This window comes from Dicentrarchus labrax, unplaced genomic scaffold (genome assembly GCF_905237075.1).
Source record: "Dicentrarchus labrax unplaced genomic scaffold, dlabrax2021, whole genome shotgun sequence".
Lineage (NCBI taxonomy): Eukaryota > Metazoa > Chordata > Actinopteri > Moronidae > Dicentrarchus > Dicentrarchus labrax.
Window position 1 is genome coordinate 6,995,054 of NW_026136713.1, and position 16,347 is coordinate 7,011,400.

At 42.2% G+C, this 16,347-nt stretch overlaps 1 protein-coding gene across 8 annotated transcripts in view; it reads left to right on the plus strand.

Moving 5' to 3' along the window:
• dlg3 (discs, large homolog 3 (Drosophila)) overlaps positions 1 to 16,347 on the plus strand; it is a 79,997-nt gene that overhangs the window by 14,804 nt on the left and 48,846 nt on the right. For all 8 annotated transcript variants that reach the window (XM_051421074.1, XM_051421080.1, XM_051421076.1 and 5 more), the window contains one exon: positions 1,638 to 1,748. In XM_051421074.1, coding sequence (XP_051277034.1) covers positions 1,638 to 1,748 — 111 coding nt within the window. The remainder of the gene's footprint in view (positions 1 to 1,637; positions 1,749 to 16,347) is intronic.

The following is a 16,347-nucleotide window of genomic DNA, read 5'->3' on the forward strand; positions in this document are numbered from 1 at the left end:
CCGCGAGAGAAGAAGCTGTTTTTATTAGTCTAATTGATTTCATAATTAGAGAGCAATTAGTGTTTTGATTGCAAGAACCTTTTGATGTATTAAGTTTGATTTTATTGTGTTATAATCACGGAAGAACTAGAAAAGAAATAGCCAACAATAAAGTGAAACATTTCATACATTTTAAACATCTTATGGCTTGAAATGATTAATTGATTTACTCGTTTCAAATACGCCTGCACGGTTTTGTATATGTGGGTGTTCAAGTGTGTGTGCAGTGCAGAGGGCCACTATTAGACAGAGCAGGCAGCTGGGTGGTGGGGCTTGGCAGTGTCACTTGACCAGCCTATCAGCACGGCCATGTGGGAATGGAGCTGTCAAAGAGAAACTCACTTAGCATCTCCAAAAGAGCACATAGTATATGTGATCGATATCAGTGTAAAATAAGGAAAAAGAAGTTGTGAGAATACTGCAAACTGAAAATGAGTGTAATTTTGAAGGTTTTTGCTCCTCCTGTTGGTCGCAGGTACAACAGCCTGCATGCTTAGGGCTGTGTGTGCATTTAAATAAACGGCTTTTCAGCTTGGGCTCAAGAGCAGCTTTCATTTTAATTTGGAGGTATCAGCTGAGAGAGAAGGCACTTCTTGTTTGGAAAATCACTGAGCCTGTCTTGTGGTAACTTAAAAAAAAACTTTGTACTGATAGCCTGCTCTTAAGGCTGCCCTCTGCTGTCGGATAAGGGTCTGTGTGGTCTAAAATGTGGGAATGAATTTCCGGTACTGTACACTCTACCTCATCCAGTCAGTAGTAGGTCTTGGTTAGTTAGTTTTCTGCTATTTTATATTGGGTTTCATTTTGTCATAAAATATGAGATGCGAGAGTGAACCATCCAGGCCAGTTCTGTGCTCTTCTGGCACGTCACTGTTTCCACAACTAACAGCACTGTGTTGTGTTAATCTTACATTTTTTATTTCCCAAAGGTACTCCTCTATCACCACAGTAAAGGTCCTTTAGCCATACTCTTATTTAATCATTATGAGCTCCTCTCTATTCTTTAGTGCTGAAAAGTGCTGATTGTCAAGCATCACTTAAAGGTTCTATATATAACTTTCAGAAAAACATTGTTAATAGTGACACCTGTGGCTAGTAAGTGAACTGCAGTCAGCATCCTGTACTGTACACAGTTTGCTTGTCATTTTTTAAGTTATGTTAAGGTGATTAATACATATACATAATAAGTAAAATGCTTCACACTGTATACATGGAACAACACAGAATTAATAGTTTTTTAGGGAAATGAGCTTACTCTCTTTCTTGCCAACAGTTAGATGAGAAGATTGATACCACTCTGATTTCTGTGCGATGAATAGGAAAGCTAGAGCCAGCAGCTAGTTAGCTTAGCTTATCATGAAGACAGGAAACAGGGGAAACAGCTAGCCTGGCTCTGTCTGTTGTGGCTCTTATCTAACAGACTTACCCAACTCTCTGCAAGAAAGCGAATGAGCGTACTTCCCAAAATGTTGAGCGACTCCTGTAAAGATTTTGGTGATGATTGTCATCCTTTGTATCCACAGATAGTCTTGACCATGTCCTGAATTTTTTTTTTTTTTTTTATGTTCTATCTGATTTTATTCACTCTTGTCCCACAGGACCTGGAGGAGGAGGGTGTTTCTCGGGTGCGAGTGACCAGCAGGAGCAGCCCTCACAAAGTGGAACGAGTTTCTGGCTTGGTGACTCGCTCCCATGTAGACATGCCAAAGGTTAGTAAAGCAAAGACAAAAGTGAGTTTTCCAGGCGTCTCCTGAACACAACTTCTCAATGATTGTATTCAGGCATCAGAAAAAGCAGCTGCTACTAACAGAACCAGATACTATACTAATGATCCTGTAGATGACGCACTTTCGATGACAGTTGATTAGTTGTAGTTGGGTATCATAGAAGTGATCATTATGAAACTTGTTACTGTTCATAAAGGTTGATGACCTTTTATAAATGTTGACACCTGACTGCTAGATCACAAAGCAGTCCAAGGAGTCCAGGAATTGATTTCTAAGGATTTGTTTGAATCACCTCAGTCTGGCCTGCTATTCATGTGTGTTTATTAGTGTGATGTTAATATTTCATGCTAATGATAAGTTAAATTAATTAATTTTCTCCTCAGCATTTCAACACCTACAATGGTAATTTGCATCTATTATGCTCACACAGATCATAGTAATTAATAGTATTTATGTTTTTAATACTACTTAGACAGTCATTTTGTAAATATTTTCTCCTCACCCTCTTCATCTGCAGCTGTAAAACACTTAAAGTATTCTCTTGTCTGTGACTAACATGAAAGATTTAAAGGAATAATTCAACATTTTCAAACATTTGTTGTCTTGCTGGGAGTAACATCTCTTGTTAAACATAAAACTAGAGCTTAGCTTAGCATAAAGACTAGAATCTGGGGTAAGCCGCTAGCTCACTAATAAACACGTGATATATCTTTGTTTAATCTGTACATAAAAATCAGTGTGTAAGTTTTCCACTATGATTTTTGTACAGCTTAAACAAACCAGACATAATGAATTAATAAGTGAGCTTTAGAGGTGCTGATAGGTGGATTTTGTTACCTGTGGCAAGCTTTATTCCCCTGCTACCAGTCTTTATGCTAAGCTAAGCTACCTGCCTGCTAGCCCTAGCTTTATATTTAGTGCATAGTCTTGAGAATGGCATCGATTTTCTCATCTAACTTTTGGCAAGAAAGCAGACACGCATATTTCTCAAAATATCAAACTATTTCTTTTAGAGTTGTGGTCAACCTGCTGCTTACATGACCAACAAGCACGGCCCTCGTATTTAATGTCAGAGATATGTTCCTCAGTATTGTTAAAAGCCCTTGTGTTCACATGCCTACCCCATTACAACACGGCCAGTGGCACATGGCAGCACAGTGGCCGCAGGCGTTGGCTTTTCAGCTGAGCCCAGAACTAGTGCAATGGGTGGGGGTGGGAGCGTGAGGATCAGGGGGCTTGGAAGGGGTAAATGAGAGGGAGATGCAGGCTGTGAGCACATGGGTTCAATGTGCTCGTATGATAATGTCTGCATAAGAATACGGTGACAGTACAGGTTGACTCTGGTGTGGATAAAAATGAGCGTGTGTGTGTGTGTGTGTGTGTATGTGTGACTCCCTCTATCGCATGAAGGAGGGAGGTGAGGGAGCCGAGGAGGCGCAGAGAACGGGAGGGAGGAAGTGAAAAGAAGAGAAGAGGAGGGGTGTGTGGAGAGAAAGATATAGTGGGGGAGGCTGGAGAGAGAGAGAGAGCAAGGCGGCTGAGAGGCGAGGGCCGGTGCAGTGCAGAGCTGGAACGGACACCCAGAGCTCAGCCTTCCTCGGGTTGCCATGGAAACCACATTCCTCCCCCGCCTGCATCCCTACAGACTGCTCTGACTCTCTTTTACTCTCTATCTATCTCTCTCCTCGCTTCTCTGTTTTTCATCCTGTCTTTTTCATTCCTCTTTTAATTCGTGTCTTTGTTGTTTTTTCTCCCTCTTCTCTCCCTCTCTCTCTCTCTCTTTCTCTCTCCCTCTCTTTCTGCTCTGTTTTTACACCATACACGCATTGAGCACATTCTTGATGATGCACACTCAGCAAGCACACTGATTTCAGATGCATTGCTCTCTGTGGCAAGGTAAATGGGTAATTACACAGTTTATTTTGCATTCCAACGCACTCATGGACACATAAGCACTTTGTTGTTTTCTCTGCATCTCTCTATTTTCTTCTCTCTATTTTTACTCCCCCTTCTGTTCAGCACCATGCTTCAGTAATGCCCCCTCTAGTCATCGCATTTCTGCCCACACACAGGGCACCTTATCTTCGGCTCTCCTCAGTTATGGCGTCTGTCGTGGACCTGCAGCACCTTCATCATATTCCATCAACTGCTTTCACCTTCCTGTTGGTTTCTAGCTAATCCCTTAACCTCGTACTTGCACCCCATTTCTTAGCTTTCTTTCTACGCATGTACCAAATGTACGCCAGAGACTTTTCCTTAGCCATGCGGCTCTGATACAATCTCTTGCCGTCTTCTGTTCCTCTTTTCCTGTCTCCCTCATTTCCCCTCTACTCCTTCTTTCATTTTGCGCTCATTATTCCATCAGTTGGAGGTGCTGTGTTTGGTGTGTGTGGTGGAGCAGCTGTTCTCTGCCACTGAGGCCTATTAATAGGAGTCTTAGCCGTGTAGCCTTTGTTTTCTGCATTTGCAACGCTGGGAGAGCATCTTGGTGGCTCCTTGGCAGGTTACGTTGACTTTTAGTACAGTAGTATCTCTCATTCTCTCGATCTGACTGACTTCTGCCTCCTCGGTCTCTCTCCCTTTGCCATGCACATTCCCTCCTTCTTGCACATTCACACTTTACAAAGCTATGATTCATCGAGCAGTGGAAAGCATTAACTGTAAAGGTTCTCCTATATTCTGGGTATATTTATTCCTTTCAATATCTGCTGTTTGTGAAAGAAACAAGTGGATTTGGCAAAGATGTAATGATGCCTTATAGAGACTTATAAGACTTGCTTCCTCACCCTTCATGCAGTTAGTTAAGGCTACAGTAGAGCATATTAGTACGTGTTGATATGTAGCTGTCTCTTTAAGACTGCCTCACTACCGACTGTCCTTTTATGGTGCTGCATCCGGTCAGGTGACGAAGGAGTAGTCACATAGCTTCTCTGAGAAATGCCTAGAAATGACTGAATAGCTCAATACATGGTCTGTGCAGTGGTTGGGGGTTGTAACGCTCATTACGATAGCATGTGTGTGTATATGTGAGCATGTTTGTTACAGGGTGTCCAGGTGGGTTTATGTAATAAGGGCTGTGCAGGCTGATGCTGAGCTGATGCTGAGTGTTGGGGGAGCTGCAAGGCTGAATGCGGAGAACCATCTCTGTTCAAAAGCACAGGATCATTTCCCCGTTTATGCCATAAATCACAGGTCCTTCTTTTTCACTTGTCAACAGAAGGTCAGAGGTTAGCGCTTTCATTTCACAAGATAAATCACCTAATGCTGTTGATCCACATCTTTCCAGCACAACCTGTTTAATTGGGTGCAACATTTATGAAAGACCGCACACACAAACACCACTCATGCATGTATAAATATACACACATATACGAATTTATTTATGGACATGTGTTAGGTGAATGTCTGTTTTTTAGTCAGAGTGTAATTACAAACTAACAGTTCAATCATACCCCGCTGTGCAGTGTTGTTTCAGTGATTGTGACAGAAAAGGGTTTTCACTATTCATTGAGAGTAGAAAATTTTTAGGGTCAATTTTGAAGTTATTTGATGGTTTACATTTTTTCCATCTCTGGTACTTATGTCTGGCCACTAAAGAAATACCAATAAGTGAATATTGCTTTTTCTGCATGGTACTGTGTCACAAATGGAAAAATGATCTGACAGCTTTATTATGTTATAAACTACAGATTAAATTTGAAAATATCATGTAATTTAATACAAGGACACCACAAACGACAACCTCAATAACAGTGTAATTGAGCCTCGCCAAAACTTCACACTGTGTCAACTAGCATTTTTACGTAATCTGCACGACGGTTGGATTTATTGCAGGGCTATGGTATATGATGACACTATATTGTACTAATGTTGGTTTTATGCTACCTGTATTAGCTTGCAATTGCCTACATTTCACATTATCAGCACTTTACTGAAAGGGATATTCTCAAAGAAGCATTAAACACAACACATCTCTATCCACAAAATTACGTTGAAATATTATGTACAGCAACACTACATTAACATTCAAGACCCTTTTCTGTCCTCTGTAATAGCTCTAATTTGCTTAGTGCATATTAACTTCCTGTATTCCTCTTCCTGCAATTCTCCTGATACAGAAAACTAAATTGATTGGTTCTAAAAAAGACCTACCAATATTTTATATATTTTATATTATGTAATATTTAAAGGGAGAGGTTTCTTTCCCCTAGAGGTACTAAATATGTCTACATGCACCGTTCATATGGCAGATGTGTGTCTGTGTGCACACATACACATGGCATATCTGTGTTCATTCAGTGCACAGCATCTTTCTCTGTCCATCTCTCCTTCCTTTATTATGCATATTCTGCTTCCCTTTCTCTCATTTTGTGTGCCGTACAGTGCGTTTTTATTTTCGTACTGCAAACCCACTGACGGTGCTGAGTGGTAAATGTGATGTGGACAGTTTATAAGAGAGACGGAGCGAGGCTAGGGAAGGATGGTTGCAACATGTGCTCGGTCATGTGTGCTGTGATCGATATACTTACATCGTCCTTTCAAGCCGATGCCTCGAAGCCCCGCCTCGCTGCTCTGATTGGCTTCAGCAGGGTTTGTGGCTGCATCTGACAATGTAACTTGAGGCATTCAGTGGTTTATAGTCTCTGTTTAAAAATGCCCAAGTTTCTCCTTTTTTGCTCCTTGCTTGGCAAATCTCTGTAGGTTACAGCGAAAGAATATCATTATAATGAAGATAGTTACTGTTGCATGTAATTTAGTGTGGCTGAGCCTGCTGTGTGTGCCTCCTGGTAGGGCTATAACACAATGCAGTGATTCCTCACCCTAAAATCTTGCTCAGTTTAACAGGAAGATACACATTAACATACATGTAAATGAAGGTACTATGTCTTACATGTTAGTCAAACTTACACTTAAAATAGACTAGCATTCACGTTTGAGCACTGTAACATGCAGACTATGTACAAATATACTCTCTCCCCCATGCAGACACACCCAGCTCCGTTCCCCGTCACATTTCATTAATAATGCATATATGCAGGGCTTTAATGGCGACAGTGTAACATTTCCTCTTAGTTCTTTAAAAAAATAAACCTTCACCCTTAGTGTCAGGATGTGGTATATCTAGCTGTGATCAACCCACAAATTTATAAGCATGCAAAATGGTTCACAGGCAGTTCTATCGCATTACTGAAAATATAACTGCCACAGATACATGAAAGCCATATAGTCTCTCCTCTCTTTTTTCCCCCTCTCACACACTCTCACTCTCAATCTCTTCCTCCACCCACTCGAAAGCCCAAGCGTGTAATCTTGTTGGTTTCGTACACATGTGTTGATGTCATCATTGTGAACATAAAATATTTCCCCCATGGTTCTTAACCGAGGCTTCAGGAGTGCAGTTTTCCTCTCACTGTTTATTTTGACCCAATCCTGCACATGGGCAGGACTTGACGATAAAATAATTCAACAACTGTACTGCTATGCCAGTAGTAATACTGAAAAAGGGAAGAGGGTTAGGGAATGATGTAAAGTAATACATGGTGATTCAAAGACATCCGCCGTTGAGAGGCAGGTCTAGTGAAACCCAGGAGAAAAGGGATTTTCATGTGCTGCACCTGCTTTCATTGTGAGATTATTTACAGATGTGTGCTGTGACACAGAGCCTTAGGTTGCTAGTCACTAACACTAGAAATCTGATCTGAACTAGAGATGACCGTGGAGGTGACCAGTGACCAGTCGGAGGGACAGGGGTGCTCACTGTAAGTTGGATTTTGGCTGCATTGGTCTGATAAAAAACATGGATAAGACTCACAATTAGCGGATCAGGGTCGAGGGTTGGCATTGGCACGGTTGCAGACTATGACTTCCTGACCTTTTTTATTGAGAAAAAATACAAATACAATGTTTTTATTGAGCCTTCATTTGTGAAGCAGAACCTTTTCACCCGAGTGCAGGCAGCAGTGAGGTTTAGGTGCTGCTGCCCCTTTAAGAGCAGCTAGTGAAGCGCTCAGTCCTGTTGGTGCTGCTGCTGCTGATGGCAGCGCTGCCAGTTGATTGGCTGTGGCTGTAAGGACTGAGGTGCTGGAGGGATGCTGCTACGTATCCCACCCCCCTCCCCTCTGCCTCTCGCTTTCTCTCTCTCTCTCTCTCTCTCTCTCTCTCTCTCTCTCTCTCTCTCTCTCTCTCTGTCTCTCTCTCTCTCCATCTCCCTCTTGCTTGCTCGCATCCCTCTGAATAATCCACATCTAGGGCAAGCTGGCTGAGAGGCGATCCAGTGCTCAGCTCCTCTCTGCTGGCTGAGAAAAGAGACAGAGAGAAAGACAACGCTTTTCAACGCAGGAGGAAAAACCGTGAGAATTTGACAGAACGGGAAGATACCAAGAATTAACAGAGGAAGATTTTCATCTGCGGATATCATTTATTTATACATATTGTTTATATATCTATATATATATTTGTACACACGCATATAGATATTTATATATATATACATTTATCCCTGTACATATCTGTATTTGTGCTTGTCTGTTTATATTAATATTTTTATATGTATTTGTGTGTGTAAATATATATGATATATAAACAAAAGAATATATATATATCTATGAATTTATATGCGCATCACTGTGAACCCAGAGAAGCAAGAGGAAATTTCTATCATCGGGGCTGGTCTCTGATTGTGTGATCATATACAATATTTTAATATTTCCTTTGATCTTCTACGTCAAGAGGACAAAGACTACGTGCCCATTTTGTATTTTTGTTTTCCTGTTGCTGCTTCCCGTCCCTCTCGATCTTTTTTTTCTACATCGGAGAGGAATAAAGCGGAGAGTGACAGGATTTGACGAAAAGGGAAAATCTGTAGAAATTCCTGTGATTAGTGTTATTTCCGTCGGCATTAGCGCTCTGTGAGCCGATCACAGCGTGCTGTGTGAGATCTGAGGAGGCAGCAGAGACAGAGTGCCACGCCGCTCAGCTCAGCGTCAGCCTAGCCAGCACAGCCAGCATGCACAAACACCACCACTGCTGCAAGTGCCCAGAATGTTATGAGGTGACCCGTATGGCTGCCCTGCGTAGGATGGACGCCCCGTCATATGGAGGAGACTGGCAGGCCGAGCCCTATGGATACCCGCCTGGGTACGGGGAGGCCAGACCTTACCCCCTCCAGCCTCAGGGGGAGGTGGAAGCATGGGAGGAGGAGGGGGCACTTTGGGGAGAAGTAAGGGCAAGATTATGTCTGGTGGGGGCCCTGGAGGCCCCAACCCAAAGGGCCAATCAAAGGGTGGCCCCAAAGTAAACGGCAACAACTCCAGTGGACAAGGAGGATGGTGGCCCGAGTGCACCTGTACCAACCGGGAGTGGTATGATCAGGTAACTCATCTTCCTCACTCTGTTAGATAGCTCAGGCCTGTGGGGCCTGGCCGGAGAGACTGGGATCAGATGAGCTGTTGCTGTAGTAAAACAGACCATCATGTATCAGCTGAGGCTGTCGGTTTATGGAAGAGAATTCATATTTAGTATTCATCTCAAGCCCTCCATTTCCCATTTGTTGACTGTGGTTCCTCTATTGGAAGCAGAGTAAGGAGAACAGAACAGGACTGATCCAGTTCCACTGCACACACATGGAGATGATCTTCATGTTTGGATTTGATGCAGATGACTAATGCTTATAGATTTAACACACCTAGTGTATGTCGTCAAAGACTTACGCTGAAGCAGTTACCATAGGCCAAAAAATGCTGCATTTTCATTAATTGAAGCAGCACTGAGATGCAGTCTGCAATTATTTTAAGTTAGCTCTCAAGACTCAGATCGACTTTATAATAAATGACATGTAAGAAATAGATTTCTCACAGATCAACTAATTGTAGGATTGTGTCTCATCAGCTCAGAGTAGAGGAGATGATGAAATCTACCTCTGATACCAGTTATATGCCCTCCGATTTTTAACAAGCCATTTTGATCAGAAGAATCGCAAAATAATGATGTGTTTTCAGAAAAACAGAGAATCAGCAGTAATCTGTGTCTAAATGCCTGCCTGTCATACATGCTACACTCTGTGAATGAAACCGCCTCTCTACATACGCTCCATTTTGTTTCTATTATCTCCCTTTATTTACATGTATTTATAAATTACAGTTGATAAAAGGTCAGAGCAGCTGCAGAAGCACAGTCTTTAATTAAGCAAGGTGCATGTATGTGAGCATGAGAGTGAGCTTGGGTGGGGGAAGGGTAGCTTGGTGAGCTTGAGATTCAACGAATGGTTCTCGCTGTGCATGAGTATGTGTCTATGTAGTCTCGTATTTGCGGCAAGTGGAAGCCGCTGCAGTGTTTGTAGTTCCTCCATCAATGTCTGATCGCGTTTTGAGCAAGAAATGTGAGGCAATAGGAAGAAGGAAGGTGAGAAGAAGCACGGGTAAAATGGAGGCTGAAATTACAGGGGCAGAGTGGAAGAAATCCCCCTGAGCTGAGCCCACATATGAGCCGCAACCTGACTGATATTAGCAGATTACTACAGCCAAGGAGAGGTTTTAGAGATTGACACCTTCTCTTGGTTTCTTGTTCTTATTTCCTTTGCGTTCCCCTTTTCCGATCAGCTGCATCCAGATCAATCAGGCTTATTTCACACATTTGAGAGCTCACAGCAGATGTGATTATGTAAGCATTTATTGCTTACATGGAGATTTTACTCTCCATCAGTATTACCACCTAATTTCTGTACAACTCATTTCCAGCACATTTATTTTATAGTCAGCTTACAATGAAGCAAATTAGTATCTGCTTGATGAAATCTGCTTTTGGGCCGCATCATTGTTCACGCAGGGATCTTATGTTGTCGAAACAGCACCATTAATGGATAAATCACTCAGTAGAATCCTATCTGGTCCTGTCCTTTCGAAAGGATCCTTGCTCCCTTGCCATCAAGCGAATATCCAACCTAGGATTCATGGCTTCAGTCCAGGAGTATCTACATTGGAGTAAAAAGAGCTGGAATTACAGAGGACAAATCAGCAATGAATGGTGTGTGTGTGTGTGTGTGTGTGTGTGTGTGTGTGTGTGTGTGTGTGTGTGTGTGTGTGTGTGTCTGTGTGTGTCTGTGTGTGTGTGTGTGTGTGTGTGTGTGTGTGTGTGTGTGTGTGAGTGATGGGGTGGGGGGTGGGGGGTGTGCAGGTGCATGCAGTAGTCAGTGGGGTGAAAATGCTAAGGTTGAAAAAGAGAGAAATAAGCCAATAAAGGCAGGCAGTGGGCCTGGAGAGGGGGAGGGGGTTATGTAAGAGGAGGCAGTTGGTGGTGCTGTCAGAGAGAGAAGGCAAGTGAGGCCCTGACACCGTGGACAAGCATCTGTCCCTCCATCTCTTTAAAACAGGCATGTGAATGGCCAGTATGCGCTCCCCTTCCTATGAACAGGCTATAGCATGGCATGGATGGAGACGCACACCCACCACCACCCCCGCCCTCCCAGCTCTCCTCAGTCACCGTTGCTCATCCTTGGGTGGGAAATGTGAATGCTACCCCTCCCCCACTACCTATACACAGCCGGAGAGCAGGGCAGTATTCACACACGCCCCAATCACACGCGTCTGTTATCTTATAGCTTTCATAACAACTCGTGTTTTTGGATGCTAGCGCAATGAAAAGCAATAACCTTGCACAGTCATTCAGAATTATCTGAGCTGCCTTTTTATAGCTGGATCATTGACATTTTTAAATGGCTTCTGTAGCCATGAACATTTCATGTATGTGTGAGGAAATCATGAGACACCCCAAGACATAATGATGCCATATTAATTCCCCACCCCCCCGCCACCCCCACGTCAACTATTTACTAAACGATTGTGCTGCTTTTGTCAAGAGCTTGCTTGGATAATTGTGGATGATTCCAGTTGGGATTATAAGAACACTCTTTAAAACAAGAGCTTTTGAATTTAAATCTGAGAAAAGTAGAGACCTCAGTCTACTGGGAGCTTCAGTCAGAAAGCTCCCTCTTCCCCCCGCGGGCTCCAATCTGTCTTTGTGTGTTCTCCAGCTCTGTGGCTGTGATTAGCTTTAAATATTAATTGGATTTTACTTTATTTATTAGCATCAAGATTTTGTCCAAAGTGCTTTGCCAGACCCATTGTTTATAACAGGCCTCTGTAGTGGCAGCAGTGTTTTAAATGAATGCACAGGCACGGTAGGCGTTCCATGTCGAACACTCCCATAGGTGATTACGACTTAAAAGCCTTCAGGCCTTGATCAGAAGTGTTTGTGCATGTGTGTGCGTATGTGTGCTGCGTGTGTCTTTTACAGTCACATTGATTTATCGGTGTCATTGGTTTGTGCATCTGTCTGATGAGATTTTGTTCGGTCGGATCTGATTTGCCATTGCTGCAACCCAGAGAGTATTAACGGATGGGATTTACATGTGCTCCATGTCCAAATGTCTTGAGCTGGATCCCCCACTGTGATCTTGAAAGGCTCCATTGAAAACCTGGAATATTCTCATCAGATCAAGAGAGATTTATCTATGAGCTTGTCTTAGAATAAAAAGGCAGGAAATATGTGACCTGAATGAAAGTGCACTCAGCATATCCATACATTTTCTTTAAAAAGCTAGTGTGAATGATAAGGGCCAAGATGGATGACATTTTCATTACACCTGCAGGTGCAGTTCCCGTCAATACATTGGGTCCAATGTGACACATAATTACAGCACGATTGTTTTTTAAGTATCTCAGATCCCCAACTTCAGGTTGCCTTTATGACGATGAATAAAGTAGGTATAGAGGGAGAACGCTGATAGAAAACAGATTTGAGTTCAATAACAGGATAAATACCTGTAAACCTCACTTTTACAGGTGAGAGCTGCATTCAAAGGAAAATTAAGAATGGAGCAAAACTATGAAACGTACAGTCGTGGATGTTATGGATGATGCTTAGCTGGATGTGGCTATGAGAATACCTAACGCTCCCCCGTCTTCCCTGACTCTTGAATGGAGGACTCCTCGTAAGGCCAGGCAACCTTGACCTCAAACAACACGTACATTGAGAAAGCAGAGTTTTGTTGTGAGCTTCTTATTTATAGACATTTGTTTGTTTACCTTCACGATTTTGGCTGTAGATCTCCTTCACGTCACATTTGGTGGTGTGACGTGGGTTGCCATTTGGTCATATTTCTGTCTTGCCAGAAGTGTCAAGATGATGACTTCTGTTGTTGCATGGCAGATTAAGACAACATCCCAGGCATGGGATATTTGGTAGTCTTCTTCCCCCCCGATTTCTGTCCAGTTGGTTCTTTCTTTGCCTCCCCTTATAGAGCAGTGGTACTTAAAGCTGTTAGATGTAACAGTTGTAGCCTTCTGCAAGTTTATAATGGGATTTCCAAGACTTCTGGGTTTAAGCTTTCTTTCTTTTTGTATATATTTGCGTAATGAAACATATCTTATTTAAATTATTTCTGAAAGCATCTTACACAGCACCAAAAATAATAAAAAGCCTAATTATTTTGTTGTCTGGTCCCACCTCACCAGTCGTAATACCTCTGACATCACTTTTAAGCTTCAGTATAACCCAGGCATCAGATTACATTTCATCTGAGGACCCTGCTTCCCCATGCTGTCCCTCCCTCTCTCCCACACTTACCCCAACAAGCATTTTTAAAATTCAGTAGGAGGCAAAAACAGGCTGCAGCAGTGTAATTACTCTTTGAAATCTGTCTGTACTGTAGCTACTCCAACCCTATATTCAACATAACAATGCGGAATGTTTTGAAACTTGCTTACAGACAAGTGCTCCAAATTTCTTCCTATTTATTGCGTCTGCCTCAAACTTACATAATGTCTACTTTATCCACCAGCAAGGTGTAAATGTTTGAAGAGTTCAGCACCAAAAATCTGTGTGGTGTGATATCAGTTAGTTGCACACAGTATATTCCTGTTCAGCTACTTAGCCAAACATTGATTGCTGCAGGCCAGAGGAAACTACACCAACAGGAAATGCAAAAGATCTAATGTTGGTACCATCAGCTTTCACAAGATGCACACAAAAATTCAACCAACACTAGTTTAATTTTGGCCAAACAGGGAAAATCTTACTTAGTAGGATACGTTCTTCTCATATACGACTGTGGCCAACCGGTGTATTTTTACATAAAAAATCTTGTTTAAATATACCTCTGTGCTTAAACCCATTCCAAGACATTGATTGATTTTTGCCATCTCTTGTAAGTGTTCGTTCAAACTGTGCAAAGCAATTGTAAAATATTTTACCACAGTGAGCACTGATGGTAACAACGTGAACAACTCTACAGGAGTTTTATGAACTCAAGTTATTCCAGTGAGAATGTAGAACAGCTACAGTTCTCAGAGGATGTGGATTTTGTGAACTTTTACTCTTGTGTGTTGTGTATTTTCTGCAGTGAAAAGATTCATGCAGTAAGATCCAGTGCGGTGTAGTTTCTACATTTGTGCTTTCAAGCATGTCCGAGGGTTACCAAGCTTTCTGCAAGGAACACACAAAATTAGATAATTCTGTTAGTAGTTAGTAATTAGTTAATAATCAAAATGGCTGTTATATGTGATACAAATTTGCAAAATTCAGAAGTCCACAATTTGTTGCAACTACTGGTACTTATCAGTGTTTTTCTCATTTAGTAAGCCATCCTAGCATGCCCACTCGTATTTAATTTAGCAAAAGGAAAAAGAAACATTCAGGTAAAAAATTCACTTGAAGGTTAACTACTACTACTACTACTGCAAGATAATGGCTCGATAAACATGTGAGAAAAGAAAAGTAGCAATATGGATGTAGCATTTCCTGTCTCTGCACGCAATGCTTTTGCACTATATTAGCACATTTACACTGAATATAACACTAAATTTGAACCATTTATAAAATGATACTCAAATAGATTTTTGTTAAACTGTATTTTAGCTTTTCAAACTGCTACAAAAATGTAATTATGATTCAGATGCCAACATTTCATTTTACTGATCTCATACAAATTCAGAGCACATAATTTAATTTCACTTGTCTGCTAGCAAACCTCCTACATCATATTTTCCCTTCTGCGCTCGCCTGTCTCTCTCCCACACAAACACACACATACAGTGTAAGCACACACACACACCCATGCCCGACACAGACCTTTACCCAAAAACAAAGTGTTCCTTACCCATGAAAATTCGTGGGTATAGAGAGAATGGTGAATCATGGGAAATGCACAACGAAACAAGGGAGACAAGGTGTACTGCAATATTTATGTGCACTTGGACAAAAGTTTGCTTTTTATACGCTGTAAGAGGGGGTAGGGACGGGGCGGCTGAGAAAAGGCCAGTCAGACGATGACGTGAGTGTGCAGGGTAGACTTTGACAAGCGAGCCACCATTATTGGAGCTGAAGAGCTGGATGTGTGATGGGGAGCTGCTTTAGCTGTGACCCAGGACCTGAGCTGTGTTGTATCCCACCTCCTACACTTCTCTTAAAAGCCTCCACTCGGTAGCTCTGTTGTTCTTTACCTTTGCATCGTGTTCACAGGCTGAATCTGCTCTTAATGTTTCAACATGGAGGTCCTCTGTGAAATGCAGGATTCACAGGAATGTATTGTGTGCTCTGCCAATGCAAATGTATATATATGTATATATATATATATATATATATATATATATATATATTATTGTGTGTGTGTGTGTGTGTGTGTGTGTGTGTGTGTGTGTGTGTGTATAGGCTTTTGTACAGTTTACAGGTGCAGTCGCCTGAAGCTGCTGATTGTGTGTGTGGAGGTGTGTGTCCTGCTGGAAGCCGTGGTTGCCGTGCCCCTGTGATCCATATGGTCATTGTCAGAGGCCCTGCCAGGGCTCAGCCCCATATCAGCTCGCCTGTTCCCCTCTCTGGCTCTCGCTGCCAGCCAGGGGAGGAGAGGAGAGAAGAAAGGAGAAGGGGAGGGGAACGCTGTTTGTTTGTTTGCTTGCCTGCTTTGTTTTATTTAGGGTTTTTTTGCTGATCACAGTAGCGACTGGCCTAGAAATGTAACTGTGCTGTGCAGTGCAGAGTGGACTCCTGATTCAGCGATGGAAGCGTCAGATTTTCTGTTAGGGAGAGACGCGAGGGACGCGGGCCTTTGATGGAATGAGATGTTAAATAGTATGCCAGTGTTGCTGTCAATTAAGAGAATCAGACGGTAGTGGGTGATAGGTTCTATGTTCAGATATGATATATCTGCACTGCTAGACTCATTTTAACAAGAATGTGCTAGCATTCTCGGCAAGGTACACCAGCTTCATCACCCACATGCTGCCGTGGAATATGTGTATATCCAATCAATACCAGAGAAGAGCTGGTCCCTAAGCCTTCTGACTCCTCTTCATTTTTGTGGGGGTGTGTGGGTGCTTTCAACAGCGCTAGTGCTTTTATTGCTTTTATTCAACCATCATATCAGCTGTTATTTTGGTAACACTTTACAATAAGGCGCACAGTAGTAGTTACAGTACCAAAGAAACAGGAGCTAACTGTTGAATAATGAATACAAATAACTAATCATTAGCTTCCACATAATTTAAAATCAATGATTATTTGGTAGATCATCATGTTACCTGAGAACAGA